At 42.8% G+C, this 17,942-nt stretch overlaps 1 protein-coding gene across 2 annotated transcripts in view; it reads left to right on the forward strand.

Annotated features, from left to right (window-relative positions):
* The window catches only part of carm1 (coactivator-associated arginine methyltransferase 1), an 83,356-nt gene that overhangs the window by 13,142 nt on the left and 52,272 nt on the right, over positions 1-17,942 (forward strand). For both annotated transcript variants that reach the window (XM_068021078.1, XM_068021079.1), the window contains exons 2-5: positions 5,170-5,295; positions 7,660-7,766; positions 8,219-8,323; positions 10,791-10,901. In XM_068021078.1, coding sequence (XP_067877179.1) covers positions 5,170-5,295; positions 7,660-7,766; positions 8,219-8,323; positions 10,791-10,901 — 449 coding nt within the window. The remainder of the gene's footprint in view (positions 1-5,169; positions 5,296-7,659; positions 7,767-8,218; positions 8,324-10,790; positions 10,902-17,942) is intronic.

Consider the following 17,942-nt stretch of genomic DNA (forward strand, 5'->3'; position numbering starts at 1 on the left):
TCATGTAGATGGTACACACTGCAGCCACTGTGCGGTGGTGAAGGGAGTGAATGTTGAAAGTGGTGGATAGGGTGCCAATCAAGCGGGCTGCTTTGTCTTGGATGATGTCGAGCTTCTTGAGTGTTGTTGGATCTGCACTCGTCACACTCCTGCCTTGTAAATAGCAGAGGGGCTTTGGGGAGTTGGGAAGTGAGTTACTCGCCAGTGAATTCCCAACCTCTGACCTGCCCTTGTAGCCATAGTATTTATGTAGCTGGTCCAGTTAAGTTTCTAGTTAATGATAACCCCCAGGATGTTGATGGTGGGGGATTCAGTGATGATAATGCCATTGAATGTCATGGGGAGATAATTAGATTCTCTCCTGTTGGAAATGGTCATTGCCTGACACTTCATTACTGAGACTAGCATTTTTATTCCAGATTTATTAATTGAGTTTAAATTTCCCCCAGCTGCCATGGTGAGATTACCATAATGCTGCTACCCCGCTATTATCACATTGCTTATCATTTATGAGAGCTTACTGTGCACAAATTGGCTGCTGCGTTTCCTACATTTTGAGTAACTACACTTCAAGAGTACTTCATTGACTGTAAAGTGCTTTGGGATGTCATCGGGTCTTAACAGGCATTGTCTAACTGCCCATCTTGATATAGAAATAAAGTATACAAGCTCGTTGCTTTTTAAATCCAAGTTTACAAAGTTACCCCAAGTATTTAGAGTATTTAGCACATCTATGAAAATTCATCAGGCCCACTCACTGCCTGCACCAGGGCACAAATCACAGGTTCAAAATTAAGAACTGGAGAATGGTTTGGGGCAGTGAACTTGCACTGTGTCTATGGATCTGAACTTCTCTACAGAGCAAGGATGATCAATGGAGAAGGAGGGGTGGGAGAATTGTGACTGATTTCAATTAAGTTTTTGAAATGTTCCAGAATCTTGTACTGTATTCTTGCACATTTAAGAAGTTGAAGGAAGCTTAAACATGGTCTCAATAATGTGTTCTGAAGCAAACACTCTCTAGGGAATGTTTGGCAATATTTGTTTTTTATATAATATATATTGATGTATTTTTTTCCCCTCCTGACGTAGTCAGCTGCAGCTTGTGTCGTGTGATAAGCTCAGGATTATTAGACTTATTTTTCTGGCTTATGCAGAATATTAGTTTCTAGTTTTTCTGGAATCCTGGGTTAATTCTGTTTGGGAATGTATTGCCTCTGAGCTGTTATTAATTCTGTAACCCTTCTCCCCAGTTGTCTGCAGCTGCATCGAGGCAGTGCAAAACCTCCTGCTTAATGTAGTTTGACCTTGGCTTAAGTTAAAATATTAAATCACTTTTTTGTTCCATTCTCATCAAATGTTACTGTGCCCTCTGCAGTGTGTGCCCAGCAGCGGTCTCGAAAGAAGGGAAAGACTCTTGTGCTGGTCCCTAGAACTAGTGGACCTTTTGTTTTTGAGATGTAAACGACCATGCCCTTCGCTTGTTAAATTCTACAGTCAATACATTTATTTTTTCTGCAGAGCTTCATTTCAATTCTCCAGAAACTTGTAAATCTAGGGGCGCTTTGTTATGCAGAAATTCCATACGCTCAATCTTAAAAAATGCTCCAAAGAGGAAGTTCCTCTCTTGATATTGCAGCTTCTCCCCAGACACTCTTGTTAATAAAAGATGGCCTTTTGAGGTACTTGCTCGTCAGTTTGAGACTCGGTTGGGAACCTCACTGTAATGATGAGAGAAGGTTGGGGAGACCAAGTCCACCCCTATTGACTAAAGTTGCAGTAGTTTTTCCCAACATTGACTGGGTTTCCCTTAGTGTTAGAGGTCTAGATGGAGCAGAATTTGTAAGGAGCATCCAGGAGGGTTTTCTAGAGCAGTATGTAAATAGTCCAACTCGGGAAGGGGCCATACTGGACCTGGTGTTGGGGAATGAGCTGGGCCAGGTGGTTGACGTTTCAGTAGGTGACTACTTTGGGAATATTGATCACAATTCCGTAAGTTTTAGAATACTCATGGACAAAGGCGAGAGTGGTCCTAAAGCAAGAGTGCTAAATTGGGGGAAGGCCAACTATACCAAAATTCGGCAGGAGCTGGGGAATGTAGATTGGGAGCAGCTGTTTGAAGGTAAATCCACATTTGATATGTGGGAGGCTTTTAAAGAGAGGTTGATTAGCGTGCAGGAGAGACATGTTCCTGTGAAAATGAGGGGTAGAAATGGCAAGATTAGGGAACCATGGATGACAGGTGAAATTGTGAGACTAGCTAAGAGGAAAAAGGAAGCATACATAAGGTTTAGGCGGCTGAAGAAAGACGAAGCTTTGAAAGAATATCGGGATTGTAGGCGCAATCTGAAACGAGGAATTAAGAGGGCTAAAAGGGGTCATGAAATATCTTTAGCAAAGAGGGTTAAGGAAAATCCCAAAGCCTTTTATTCATATATAAGGAGCAAGAGGGTAACTAGAGAAAGGATTGGCCCACTCAAGGACAAAGGAGGAAAGTTATGCGTGGAGTCAGAGAAAATGGGTGAGATTCTAAACGAGTACTTTGCATCAGTATTCACCGAGGAGAGGGACATGACGGATGTTGAGGTTAGGGACAGATGTTTGATTACTCTAGGTCAAGTCGGCATAAGGAGGGAGGAAGTGTTGGGTATTCTAAAAGGCATTAAGGTGGACAAGTCCCCAGGTCCGGATGGGATCTATCCCAGGTTACTGTGGGAAGCGAGAGAGGAAATAGTTGGGGCCTTAACAGATATCTTTGCAACATCCTTAAACACGGGTGAGGTCCCGGAGGACTGGAGAATTGCTAATGTTGTCCCCTTGTTTAAGAAGGGTAGCAGGGATAATCCAGGTAATTAGACCGGTGAGCCTGACGTCAGTGGTAGGGAAGCTGCTGGAGAAGATACTGAGGGATAGGATCTATTCCCATTTGGAAGAAAATGGGCTTATCAGTGATGGGCAACATGGTTTTGTGCAGGGAAGGTCATGTCTTACCAACTTAATAGAATTCTTTGAGGAAGTGACAAAGTTGATTGATGAGGGAAGGGCTGTAGATGTCGTATACATGGACTTCAGTAAGGCGTTTGATAAGGTTCCCCATGGTAGGCTGATGGAGAAAGTGAAGGCGCATGGGGTCCAAGGTGTACTAGCTAGATGGATAAAGAACTGGCTGGGCAACAGGAGACAGAGTAGCAGTGGAAGGGAGTTTCTCAAAATGGACACGTGTGACCAGTGGTGTTCCACAGGGATCCGTGCTGGGACCACTGTTGTTTGTGATATACATAAATGATTTGGAGGAAAGTATAGGTGGTCTGATTAGCAAGTTTGCAGACGACACTAAGATTGGTGGAGTAGCAGATAGTGAAGGGGACTGTCAGAGAATACAGCAGAATATAGATAGACTGGAGAGTTGGGCAGAGAAATGGCAGATGGAGTTCAATCAGGGCAAATGCGAGGTGATGCATTTTGGAAGATCCAATTCAAGAGTGAACTGTACAGTAAATGGAAAAGTCCTGGGGAAAATTGATGTACAGAGAGATTTGGGTGTTCAGGTCCATTGTTCCCTGAAGGTGGCAACGCAGGTCAATCGAGTGGTCAAGAAGGCATACGGCATGCTTTCCTTCATCGGACGGGGTATTGAGTATAAGAGTTGGCGGGACATGTTACAGTTGTATAAGACTTTGGTTCGGCCACATTTGGAATACTGCGTGCAGTTCTGGTCGCCACATTACCAAAAGGATGTGGATGCTTTGGAGAGGGTGCAGAGGAGGTTCACCAGGATGTTGCCTGGTATGGAGGGCGCTAGCTATGAAGAGAGGTTGAGTAGATTAGGATTATTTTCATTAGAAAGACGGAGGTTGACGGGGGACCTGATTGAGGTGTACAAAATCATGAGAGGTATAGACAGGTTGGATAGCAAGAAGCTTTTTCCCAGAGTGGGGGATTCAATTACTAGGGGACACGAGTTCAAAGTGAAAGGGGAAAAGTTTAGGGGGGATATGCGTGGAAAGTTCTTTATGCAGAGGGTGGTGGGTGCCTGGAACGCGTTGCCAGCGGAGGTGGTAGACGCGGGCACGATAGCGTCTTTTAAGATGTATCTAGACAGATACATGAATGGGCAGGAAGTAAAGAGATACAGACCCTTAGAAAATAGGCGACAGGTTTAGATAGAGGATTTGGATCGGCGTAGGTTTGGAGGGCCTGTTCCTGTGCTGTAATTTTCTTTGTTCTTTAGTCAGTCCGAAGCCCATGACGAATGGAGTATGTTTTCTGCTGCACAGAATCTTGTAAAATGTTGAGTTGAATTTACTGTCCACTGTTCTTGGAGCATGAGGTATAGAATGGAACTAATTCGCCATTGGGAGATTTGCAATCTGTGTGAAAGGCAATGTGCAGGAAATTGCCATTCAGAGCTTATATTTGGGTTCATTTTACCTTTACATAGTTTGGGGTTTGCTATAATTAGCAAGGGGTGGGTGGCTCATTTAGGGAGCAGGAGTCTTCTACTTGCTAGTTGTTGGGTACTTTTCCTTGTCCTCTCAGCTCGTTCTACTTGAGTTTGGAACAGTGTTTGTAAAGTGTAAAGATACCAAGGACTCTGGGTCTTTCACACAACTCACCTTTTTGGTCGGGGTAGAGGTTGAGAGCACGTCCGAGAATGTTCCAAGAAAGCTCTGGCAACTTGAACTGTTGTTTCTGTACCAGCTCCTGTGACTAGGGAGAGGAACGCATCAAGTGATATATTGCGAGTGTGCCCCTCTCCTTCCTGGATGGGTGTATAGAGTCTGCCCTTGCAGCTTGGAGGCAATCAGTGGAATTAACATTTTGTAACACTCTGTTGAACGTTCTTTCCTATATATATGGTGGAAAACCACGCATCAGTCATAGGACCCAAAGCATATGCAATGTGAATGATTAACTGGAATGTATTCTGTTTCAAGAGTAAAGCTAGGATCGGTGTTGATCATGAGAACATTTGTGAAGACTGGCGCTTTTAGACAGTACAGAATATTAGTACAGTATTTCTGTAGATATGCAAATATCTGCCTGGGGAGGCTTTTAGATGTTTTAAAAATTATATTCTGCTGTTAACCAGGACCAACGACTGATCGTTCACTGATGTTGCCATGTGTGTAGTCTTTTTAATCTTGATATGATTCTCTAATCCTACAGATGAGACAGTCTGTGTGTTTAAATGTGCAGTGAATCGAGAAACTGAATGCAGTCGAGTTGGCAAACAGTCTTTCATCATCACATTGGGATGTAGCAGTGTCCTCCTGCAATTTCCATCACAGAATGGTAAGGGCTGTGGCTCATGTGTACAGCTTTGTCCTTGGGGTGGTTGAAACCTGTAATGCGATGGTTCAAAAGACATCAAAGATGTAGCATAGAAAATGCTGCAGATACTCCGCAGACCAGGCAGCATCTGTGGAGAGAGAAGCAGTAAATGTTTCAGGTCTATGACAACTGACGGAAGGTTACCGATCTAAAACGTTAATGATTCTCTCTCCATTGATGCTGCCTGACCTGAGTGTTTCCAGCATTTTCTGTTTATTTCAGATTTCCAGCATCTGCAGTGTTTTGCTGTTGTAAAAGATGTAACATGTGGGTTTGGTAATGATGGAAATGTTTGTTATATGATCCTGTCCATTGGTCATCTCCCATGCTGCTCTTTGCAGACATCGCCATAGCAGGGGAAGTTGCCTGGATGACTACTTAATCACAATATGTTTAATCCAATGGAGTTGTATTGGAAAAAAAATGAGAAACAGTTTGAGATTTTTACTGTTACACATTGTTCCTGAATTGAACCTAATTTGTTGGGGCCCAGCTGTTGACATGGGACACTGTTGTCCCTGAGAGCTGCAGTGGTTGTTGTCCTGACCAGCAACCCAGAGGACAAATTCAAACCCCATCATGGTGATTGAGTTTGATACAAATCTACTAATGGGTGAACTCTTAATGTTGTCAGAGAAAATGGGGATAAGCAATAAATCCTGTCAATAAACCCAGGAATTTTTTTTAAATACATGGTAAATATCAAAACTGGTATTTAAAACTGGCAGATTGAGATACAAGTGGGAAGCTCCCCCATTGGGCAGACTCTGGAAAGCGGTTACACATAGTAAGTAGGGGGTAATTACCTTATGTTGGGACTGGTTGTTTTTCCAATGTAATCCTAAACTTGCCCCAGACTCTCCTCTCCCATTTAAGGATCATCTATTGTTTGCTTCTAATCATTGTTTACTCCATTAGCTGGAAGGGTCATTGGCTGCTTTACAACTAATTCTGGTGCAGTTCTGATCCCAGTTTAGCGGGAGGCATGGGTCTGGTTGCTCCTGCCTTGCTTCAGTCCGACAGTTGTCGAGCAGCACAGATGAAAAGTAAAATAAGAATATTAAGTGCTGGAAATACTGAGCAGGTCTGGTAGCAACTATGGGGAGAGAAGCAGAGTTAACGTTTCAGGTTTGTAACCTTTCATCAGAACTGTCAAAGGTTAGAAATGTGATAGATTTTAAGCAGGTGAAGCGGGGGTGGGGGGGGGGCGGAGGGGAAAGAGAACAAAAGGGAAGTTGTGATAGGACAGAGGGCAGGAGAGATTAAATGACAGAGATCATGGGACAAAGGCAAAAGAAGTGCTAATGGTGTGGTGAAAGACAAAGCATTAGTCCAGAGAGAGTGTTAATGACAGAATAATGAACAGCTCTGTCCAAAAGCCCAAACATGAAAAACCAAGTTTAAGGCAGGCACATGGTTAAAAAATAAAATAAAATATAGTTTAAAAAAAAAAGCCAGTCATGCTCTGAAATTATTGAACTCAAGGTTGAGTCTGGAAGGCTGCAGAGTGCCAAATCGGAAAATGAGGTGCTGTTCCTCGAGCTTGCATTTATGCTCATTGGAACACTGCAGCAGGCCCAGGTCAGAAATGTGGGCATGGGAGCAGGATGGTGAATTGAAATTGCAAACAACTGGAAGCTCGTGCTTGCAAAGTGAGCGGAGATGTTCCGCATAGCAGTCACCCAATCTTCAATTGGTGGTCTCAATGTAGAGGTGATTGCATTGTGAGCAACGAATACAGTATACTAAATTGAAAGAAGTACAAGTAAATGACAGCTTCACCTGGAAGGAGTGTTTGGGGTCTTGGATGGTGAGGAGAGAGGAGGTAAAAGGGCAGGTGTTACACCTCCTGTGATTGCATGGGAAGGTGGCATGGGAAGGGGACGAGGTGTCGCTGTAATGGAGGAGTGGACCTTAACACCCTGGTCACTCCTCCATTATCGCAACAACTTGTTCCCTTCCCAATAATAGGAGGTGTAATACCTGCCCTTTTACCTCCTCTCTTACCATCTTAGACACTAAACACTTCATCCAGGTGAAGCAGCCATTTATTTGTACTTTCAAGTTAGTATACTGTATTCGCTGCTCACAGTGCAGTCGCCTCTACATTGAGACCACCAAATGAAGATTGGGTGAGCGCTTTGCAGAACATCTCCGCTCACTCCAAGTTTTTGGTTCTGGTGCCAGAGCTGCTGGATTTTCCCTGACGTGCCCCAACCCAGCCAAAAATTCAACTAAAATGGCAATATGTGCAGTAGCTGAATGTTTTTCAACCCTATTTAAATGTTCTGGCTGTGCTCAGTTCCATTTTTACTGTCTTTCTAGAGTTCTTCTCCTTTTTTAATATTCTGAAAAACTGCAGAGGTCACAACCTTGAGCGATCTGTCTTCAGTGACCGAACAGAGGAGTCTTCTGCTGTGCAGTATTTCCAGGTACTGTCTCCTAGACTGAGTGTATTTAAATTCTTACGAAATCACATCGCTAAGTTTATGTCTCAGTTTTCACCTCTTAGTTACCAATATTTTTATGTTCTCTTGCCCTTACCCCATGCCCCAGTTTTCTTCCCATCTCTCCTGAAGACCTTGATTGCCACTGAGATGTACCATCTAGTACTTTGTATACTGTTTTTCACTTGTAAAACTAGATAGCCAATGTTATTTGTCAGTGAAGGCCATTGTAGTTCTCTGTTTCCATTTTTCATCCATCATGAGTTCATGCCAAAACTATAGTTACAGAATGTGAGAGAACATGCTTAACAGAAATATTTGACAGGAAACTTTTCAGCATAATGACTAATTTCTTGTTATAACATAAACTAGTATTCCCAAAAAACAAAAATTACATATTTACTTCAGTCTGTTTTTAAGTCTCTTTCCCCTTGCAGTTCTATGGATACTTATCACAACAACAGAATATGATGCAAGACTACATACGGACAGGCACCTACCAAAGGGCAATACTCCAAAACCATACAGATTTTAAAGATAAGGTAAGGACTGAACAAGATTGGTTGTGGGGAGTTGAAATGAGCAGCCTGTCTTTTATGCCATGCCATGCTTTGCCACAAGTTGTCTCCTAATTTCAAAGTATCACTAAATCTAACATTGACAAACTGCGTCTGTTGATCCTAATGGGAAATGAGTTCTGTCGAATTGCATTTTGCCATGTGGTAAATCGAAGTAATAACTACTGTGGTTTTCTAGTTAAGGACAGAAGAAATAAGAGCATGAGTAGACCATATGGCCCCTTGAGCCTGTTCTCCTCCCCCCGATCTTCTGCCTAAACTTCACTTTCCTCCCTTGATTCTCTGAAAGTCAAAAATCAATCTATCTATCCCATCCTTGAATATAGTCAATGATGGAGCATCCGATATCCTCTGGAGTAGAGAATTCCAAAGATACACAACTCTCCTGAATGAAGAAATTTATCTCCGTCCTAAATGATCAACCCCTTATCCTGGGACTATGTCCCTATGTTCTGGTTCCCAGTCAGAGGAAACAATCTCTCGGTATCTACCCTGGGATTCGCCAGGTGTGCTCAGCTTCTGACTTCATTACATCCTTGGTCCAAACATGGACAAAAGAGCTGAATTCCAGAGGTGAAATGAGAGTGACTGTCCTTAACATCTAGGCAGCATTTGACTGAATGTGGCATCAAGAAGCCCTTGCAAAATTGAAGTCGATGGGAATCAGGGAAAACTCTCCTTTGGTTGGAGTCATACTAGCACAAAGGAAGATGGTTGTGGTTGTTGGAGGCCAATCATCTCAGTCCCAGGACATCACTGCAGGAGTTCTTAAGGGTAATGTCCTAGGCCCAGCCATCTTCAGCTGCCTCATCAATGACTTTACCTCCATCATAAGGTCAGAAGTGGTGATGCTCGCTGATGATTGTGCAATGTTCAGGACCACTTGCAACTCCTCAGACTGAAGCAGTCGTGCCTGCATGCAGCAAGACCTGGAAAACATTCAGACTTGGGCTGACAAGTGGCAAGTAACATTCGCGGCACACAAGCCAGGCAATGACCATCTCCAACAAGAGAGAATCTAACCATCTCCTCTTGACGTTCATTGGCATTACCATCTTTGAATCCCCCACCATCAACATTTGTGGTGGGGTGGGGTTACCATTGATCAGAAACTTAACCGGACCAGCTGTATAAATACTGTGGTTACAAGAGCAGGTCAGAGGCTAGGAATTCTGCGGTGAGAATTCCACTATCTATAAGGCACAAGTCAGGAGTGTGTGGGGATGCTCTTCACTTGCCAGGATGAGTGCAGCTCCAACAACACTCAAGAAGTTAGACATCTATGACCATTCAGGACAAAGCAACCTGCTTGATCGGGACCCTGTCCACCACCTTAAACCTTCACTCCCTCCACCACTGGTGCACAGTGACAGAAGTGTGTACCATCTGTAAGATGCACTGCAGCAACTCGCCAAGCCTCCTTTGACAGCACCTTCCAAACCTGTGAACTCTATCACCAAGAAGGACAAGGGCAGCAGACCTATGGGAGCACCACCACCTGCAAGTTCCCTTCCAAATGACTCACTCACCACCCTGACTTAGAACTATTTCACCACTTCACTGTTGCTGGGTCAAAAACCTGGAACTCCCCTTCTTACAGCACTGTTGGTGTACCTACACCATATGGACTGCAACGGTACACCACCTTCTCGAGGGAAGTTAGAGATAGGCAACAAATACTGGCTTTGCCAGTGACGCTAACACCCCATAAAGGATTTTTTTTATATCCCCTTCAGAATCTAGTATGTTTCAGTGAGATCACTTCTCATTCTTTTAAATTCTAGAAAGTATAGGTCTAATTTACTCAGTCTTTGTTTGGACAATCCTGTCATCTCAGGAACCAATTTAGTGAACCTTCACTATACTGCCTCCAAAGAAAGTATATCCTTCCTTAGATATGAAGACTAAAGTTACACACAGTGCTGTTGCCTTAAAATCATGCACAACACACAGTCAAGCGGCTTTTCTCCTGCCTTAAAAAAGAATCTAAAACTGGATTCCATATAAAGAGACTTGCCAGCCAGGTCAATAACTATGTGGTGTATCAGGCAATATATTTAGTTACTGAATAATCTGGTCGGTACAGAAAGCAGATCTCCCCTAGGGAGATGGGCTATGCCACAAGGAGTGACAGTATCCAAGGTAATGAGGGGGATGCAGGCCACAGCTCCATACTGCTTCCATTAACTCCTACTGGAAGTATGTGTGGATAGAATAACAGTAGAGCTGTGATGCTGCATATGGTTGCATAACTAATCGTTGGCTGTGGAACAGTACCACAGCATGCTTTGCTGCCTCTAGGAGACCTGGAGGGGGTATACTGAATTCTTACTCGCAATGTATTTTATACCACATGGGACTGCAAACTAAATTGCTTTGCTCACTACGTATCTGTGAGTGTTGGATAATCTTAATGGCTGGTTTCTTGCAGGTTGTACTTGATGTGGGCTGTGGCTCTGGGATTCTATCATTTTTTGCCGTGCAGGCAGGAGCACGTAAGGTGTTTGCAGTGGAAGCGAGCACCATGGCTCAGCACGCTGAGGTAAGCACCCCAATTCTACCTCTCCACTACTTTAGTGATGTGGTGCAATAAGATGTAACTGCAAAGATATTAATCTCTACAATTCTGCTCTCGATTGTTTTGTTTGTGCTCATGCAGACCTGATCTATCCGAGACTGGGAAGAGTGAGCTTTTCTTATTGTCTGTATTTTTTTGTTTGGCCCCAGTACAGACACAGTCTGTGTGGTTTTGGTTGTGTTCCTAGACTGTAAAGGCATTTTAATAGTTGCAGATGTTATTGCACCACAACTGGGTAAACTCTGATTTACTCACTGCACCAATATGCCTTTTTGTAGAAAAGGGGGTAGTTCTCTTCCCACTTGTGTGTAGTACTAAGAGAGTGCTGCATTGTCAGAGGTTCTGTCTATCAGATAAGGAGTTAAATCGAGGCCCTTTCTGCTATGTGAATGTAAAGGATGCCATGGAAATATCTGTAGATTTATCCCTTAACTGTCACCAATTAAAAGCAGATTAGCTGATCATTTACCTCATTTGTTTGTGGCTGTTCCTGCCAGATAACAGCAATTGATATTGGCAATTCCATAAAAGTTCAGGTAATAAATCTCTTTTTATAAGTGTCTTCACCAATTGTGCTGTGTCTATTCCTGTCACTTTTTCTTACCCTCTCCTTAAAGGTCCTGAGCCGCATTATACAGATCCAAACCTGCATTCCACTAATCCGTAGTACAGTGCTGGCCATCCTAGAAAGCGAGTGCGGTGGGGAGATGCACAAGAGACCATAACTTAAAACCAACAGCTGAAGGACTGTTGCCCTTATCTTAAATTTTGCAATTGTCTGTTGTATCCAACAATAGTGTTAAGATTTTAGAAGTTCTCATGTTTGGGGGTAATGCAGGCTTATTGGACAGTTGCCACGAGTCCTCTGCATATCTTTTACATAAAAGCATAAGAAATAAAGCAATAGTACTGCTCTTACAGTGGCTGTACTTTTATTACATTGGAGCCCTTTGCTTTAATGGGGATTAAAGTCTGTGTGCAGTGTGGAATATTTCTCAGTGGTACCTACTTCACTGGAGAGGGTGGGTTTGCTTTGTGTGCAAAATGCTGGCGCAGTGTAGAAGATTGCAGTGAATAAACCTGAAAAATAGTCTGCTAGGATGTGAAATGACAAATGAAGCTTGGCCACCTCTTAGTTTTATTTACAACAGTGTACGCTGGACCCTTGAACAAAACTGTAATACCACATTGCATTTGTGTCTTCAGTAGCGAGAAGTCTGTCTCTTTTTTTTTTGTAGATGTAAATATTAAATTAAAACTGTCCTGAATTCCCTGCTGGTGATCCTGAAATACTCCCAACGATGAATCCTGATCAGTGACACAATTTAACTCATGTCATTGGCTATGTTTGAGTGCTGGGGAGGTTTGCATCTATGCAGTGCTTTAGCTTTCCAAACTGTTAATGAAGACCTCTTAAGCAGCGAAGTGTGTTTAACTGGGCTGAGTCACCTATTCTAATGCACTGAGGGTGGCTGCCATTTCGAGCCTGCACTAACATTTGGAAACTAGCTGCTGGGTAACTTAGGAGTTGAATAACAATGAATGTGGGAGGCAGAACCTCCCCTGGCAAGAGAGCCAGGTTTTATTCAAATAGTCGTTTGGTAGTACAGAACTAGAGTATTGCTGAAAACAGACATTTTGTCGAAGCTTCCACTCATCTGGACAATTGGCAAGAATACCAATGTAAGGGAAGCAACAAATTTCTGTGATATGAAAAGAGAGTGCTGATAGGTTGGCAAGTAGACTCAGGTAGAGGCGTTGCCATGGGGAAAAACCAGTTTATGCTGACTGACAGTTAACTGCCAAACTTTGTTTGAACTTTAAAACCGGCAGCTTGACTCTGATCAAGGCATTGCCCTGAGGAATGAACCAACGAACGGCTCACTTATTTTGTTTAGCTGAAACAGGGGTAATGTGTGTTACATGTTCTTGTCTGCAAAGAACAGGGCCCTGTGTATTAATATACATAGCTTCCAGTACGTGCAAATAAATGCGCTACACTGCAAGCCCGGCTGACAATCTTAAATTGGTTGTCAGCGTATTTCTTATCACACTGAGGATTATTTAGCAAATGTTGTCCAATCGCGGAATCACATCTAATGTTGGACACTGTTTTGAGTTTTGTAAGCATGGGCTGGTTGGGTACAGTCTGTACCTTGCCCATTGCAAACAGCAGAAGAGATATGTTGTCTCTTGCTGTTTATCGCGCAAACTTCTGAACGGGCCTAAAGCTGTCATTTTCGGCCCTGAAAAGTGCCCAGGCTACCTCAGATTATGTATCCCCAAAGAAATTTAACAGGCGATGTTAGTTGTTTCACGCTACTACTATGCAGTAGCAACACCTATGGTGTTCGTCACTAACAGGATGTTGCCGTCAAGCCAAAAGGACGTTCTGCCTATCTCACAAATGAGTAATGTAATATATATGAATTTCAATGCCAGTGTGATGCTAGGTATATAAGCTGTATGTCCCAAAGATTGGCGGATTGTATCAAACAGCATGTCCCGCTGTTCGCAACGGGCAAAGTACAGACTGTTCCCAACCAGCCTGTTTTCTCAAAACACAGTGTCCAATATTAGATGTGATTCTGTGATTAGACAACATTTGTTAAATAATCCTTATTGTGCTAAGAATTACGCTGACGACCAATTTAAGATTGTCAGTCTGGCTCGCAGTGTAGCGCATTTGCACGTACTGGAAGCTACATATATTAATACACAGGGCTGTGTTCTTTGCAGGCAGAGAGGACATGTGCACACATTGTGTCTGTTTCAGCTAAATAAAATAAGTGACGGCCATTTGTTGGTTCATTCCTCAGGGCAATGCCTTGACCAGAGTCAAAGCTGCCTTGTTTAAATTTCAAATAAGCTTGACAGTTAACTGTCAGTCATCATAAACTGGTGCATTCTCCATGGCAATGACTCTACCAATCAGAGTCCACTTGCCAACCAATCAGCACTCTCTCTTATATAGTATAAATTTGTTGCTTCCCTTACATTGGTATTCTTCCGAATTGTCCCGATAGGCGCAAGACGAAAAGCTTCAACAAAATGTCTGTTTTATTCAAATACTGGGTCAAACACACTATTCCGTTGTGGTCTCTAATGGTCACTTTGTTAACCTGTCACAGGTTAGTGTACTGAATTGGAATACAGTATGTGTGGAATAATTCTTTAGATGTGTGGGGAAATGTTTTGTAAACCCTTTCTCAACTCCTTCCAAGAAACTACGCTCATCAGTGATTTTTTTTTTTATGGTCCACGAATAATCAAAAATGGTTTTTTTCCTCTTTAAAAGAGATCATAGACACTGCTCCTCTAACCTGCATTCACTTTTCCAGACAATTAATCTAAAATTATGAAAGTATTGAGAGATGAAGTTACATTTGGCTGGCTTTGGTATTGACGTCTGCTGTAGGGAGAGCTGACCTGTATACGGACAACTACTGATAACTTTACTCTTCCTCCTCCACCTCCTCACTCTCTGTTTTATACCCTCCCACTCCGATCTGAGACAACATTTCTACACAGACTGCCACAGATTTCTGACATAGCTCTGTGCAGCCAGCTGTAAGCTTTGTGCTGAAGTCTTGTAGCCAAATGCATTCAGAGCAAAAATTCCATGCGACCCCTGAAAATTACTACTGTTGTATTTTAAATGCCCTGCATTTAATAATAATTGTATCTTAATACCTAGCTGTGAACTGTTTGCTTTGAGTGTAAGAAAAGACTAGAGTGGGAACAGGACAATTTGGCCCATTGAAGGCCAACCCTCTTGAATGGTTGTCATCGCAGAGTTTATAATTTATTGTATTGGATCAATAAATTCTCTCTCTAATTGTTTGGTTTAAAGATTTTCCTCCAGTAAATTCCATTAGTACGGATTTAATTAATGCTGATACCAGGCTAAGAGAGATTCTCTGTAGAAAGGTTTTTTTAAAAATTCATTCATGGGATGTGGACGTCACTGGCTAGGACAGCACTTATTGCCCATCCCTAATTGCCCTTGAGAAGGTGGTGGTGAGCCGCCGTCTTGAACCGCTGCCGTCCATGTGGGATAGGTACACCCACAGTGCTATTAGGAAGATAGTTTCAGGATTTTGACCCAGCAACAGTGAAGGAAGGGCGATATAGCTCCAAGTCAGGATAGTGTGTGGCTTGGAGGGGAACTTGCAAGTGGTGGTGTTCCCATACATCTGCTGCCCTTGTCCTTCTAGGTAAAGATCACTGGTTTGGAAGGTGCTGTCTCAGGCGCCTTGGTGCATTGCTGCAGTGCATCTTGTGCTGCCATTGTGCGCCAGTGGTGGAGGGAGTGAATGTTTGTGGATGGGGTGCCAATCAAGCAGGCTGCTTTGTCCTGGATGGTGTCTAGCTTCTTGAGTGTTGTTGGAGCAGCACCCATCCAGGCAAGTGGAGAGTATTCCATCACATTCCTGACCTGTGCCTTAAAGATGGTGGATAGGCTTTGGGGAGGGTCAGGAGGTGAGTTACTCGCCACAGGATTCCTAGCCTCTGACCTGCTCTTGTAGCCATAACCTTTATATGGCTAATCCAGTTCAGTTTCTGAATATAATATCTAACAGCGTGGTATTAAGTTTACTCACCTCCCAAAATGGTAGCCCCCAGGATGTTGTTAGTGGGGGATTCAGCGATTGTAATGTCATTGAATGTCATGGGGAGATGGTTAGATTCTCTGTTGTTTGATAACTTCATTGCCTGGCAATTGTGTGTTACTTGCCACTTATCAGCCCAAGCCTGGATGTTGTCCAGGTCTTGCTGCGTTTCTACACAGACTGCTTCAGTATCTGAGGAGTCACGAATGGTGCTGAACATTGTGCAATCATCAGTGAACAGCCCCACTTCTGACCTTATGATTGAAGGAAGGTTACTGATGAAGCAGCTGAAGATGGTTGGGTCTAGAACACTACCCTGAGGAACTCCTGCAGTGATTTCCTGGAGCTGAGATGATTGACCTCCAACAACCTCAACCATCTTCCTTTGCGCTAGGTACGACTCCAACCAGCAGAGAGTTTGCCCACTGATTCCCATTGACTCCATTCTCTATGGCTGGGCATCAGCCACTTTGAGCATATTCTGGGGTTTCATCTGGATGTTTGAGCTTTTGCAAGCTGTTCAATACAACCTCAAAAAATGAAGTATGGGTGGGGTGAGTCGAAGGAGAGTTTATTTTGGGAGGTGAGTAAACTTAATACCACGCTGTTAGCTATTATATACAGTGGAATGAAATGGATGGAATTCTGAGGTCACGTCGAGTCTCTGGGAAGCAAGTGTATGATGGGCTTGTCAAATACATTTTTGTTTGGTCAGTTGCTTTCGAACCCAGGTTTGTACCGTCCTTTTACAATATATATTTGTAGACTTAAAATAAAACAAAGAGCGTCTCCAAATGGGCTACAAAGCTGTTTCCCTTACACGATTTTTTTTTTTGGTTGACTTGCTGTCATTGCATCCGTCTTGGATCCTGCCACACGACTTCAGCACTACCATTCTTAACTAATGGAAAGATGTAAATATGCAACTTTTGTGCCTCTCGGGGCTAGGATAAGCAAAGGCAAACCTTGGGGGGAAAAACATAATTCTCAGCAAGTATATATTCCCTTGAGGGATAAAACTTCTGTTAGAAAAGTGGCGTAATTGTGGCTAACTTGAGAAGTTATGGATAGTATTGGATTAAAAGAGGCTTGCAATGTTGCTAAATAGCATAGTAATCCTGAGAATTGGGAGGCTTTTAAAAATCATGACCAAGTATGACCAAGAAAATAATGAGAATAAACCGGCAAGAAATATAAAAACAGATTGTAAGTGCTCTTACAAGTAGAAGAGATTAACTGAAGTAAACTTGGCTCTCTCGGAGACCGAGACCAAAAAAATTATAATGGGGGGGTGGGGGGGCGGCGAGGTTAAAGAAATGGCAGAGACGTTAAACAAGCATCCCCTGCCCGTCCTCACAGTAGAAGATACCAATGACATAGGGAACCGACGGTCTAATGGGAGTGAGGAACTTAAAGAAATTAATATTAGTAAAGGAAAAAGTACTGGCAAACTTAATGGTACTAATAAACCATCAAATCCCCTTAACCTGATGGCCTACATCCTAGAGTTTTAAGAGGGCTGCAGAGATGAGGGATGCATTGGTTTGATCACCCAATATTCCCTAGATTCTAGAACAGTCCCCTGAATTGGAAGGTAGCAAACGTAACCCCACTGTTCGATAAAGAAGACACCGGGAACTATAGGCCAGTTAACCTGACAGTAGTAGGGAAAATACTAGAATTTACAGTGTGGTAACAAGACACTTGAAAAATCACTATGATTAGGCAGAGTTGACATGATTTTATGAAAAGGAAATAGTGTTTAACAAACCTCTTAGTTTTCTGAGGATGTAACTAGTAGGGTTATTCAGGGGGACCCAGTGGATGTAGTATATTTGGATTTTCAAGAGTCATGTGATAAGGCATCCCAAAGGAGATTGCCGACACAAGACTAGGGATTATGGGATTGGGGGTTGAAGATTGTTAATTGACAGAAGCAGAGAGTAGTCATTTTCAGGATGGCAAGATGTAATAAGTGGAGTGCTACAAGGGTCAGTGTTTGGGCCTCAGCTATTTACAATCTATATCAGTGAATAAAATGAGGGGGCCGAGTGTAATGTATTCAGTTATGCTGATGATACAGGTGGGAAAGTAAGCTGTGAGGAGAAGGTAAAGGGGCTGCAAAGGAATATAGATTGGTTAAGTGGACAAGAAGGTGACAGATGGGATATAATGTAGGAAATGTGAAATTATCCAATTTGGTAGAAAGAATGGAAAAATAGAATTTTTTTTAAAGTGTTGGAAATGTTGGAATTTGGGTGTCCTTGTACCCAAATCACAAAGTTAACATGCAGGTACTGCAAGCAGTTAGGAGGGCAAATGGTATTCTGGTCTTTATTGCAAGGAGATCGTAGTATAAGAGTAAGTAAGTCTTGCTGCAGTTATGTCGAGC

Source organism: Heterodontus francisci, chromosome 43 (assembly GCF_036365525.1).
Source record: "Heterodontus francisci isolate sHetFra1 chromosome 43, sHetFra1.hap1, whole genome shotgun sequence".
Taxonomy (NCBI): Eukaryota; Metazoa; Chordata; class Chondrichthyes; order Heterodontiformes; family Heterodontidae; genus Heterodontus; species Heterodontus francisci.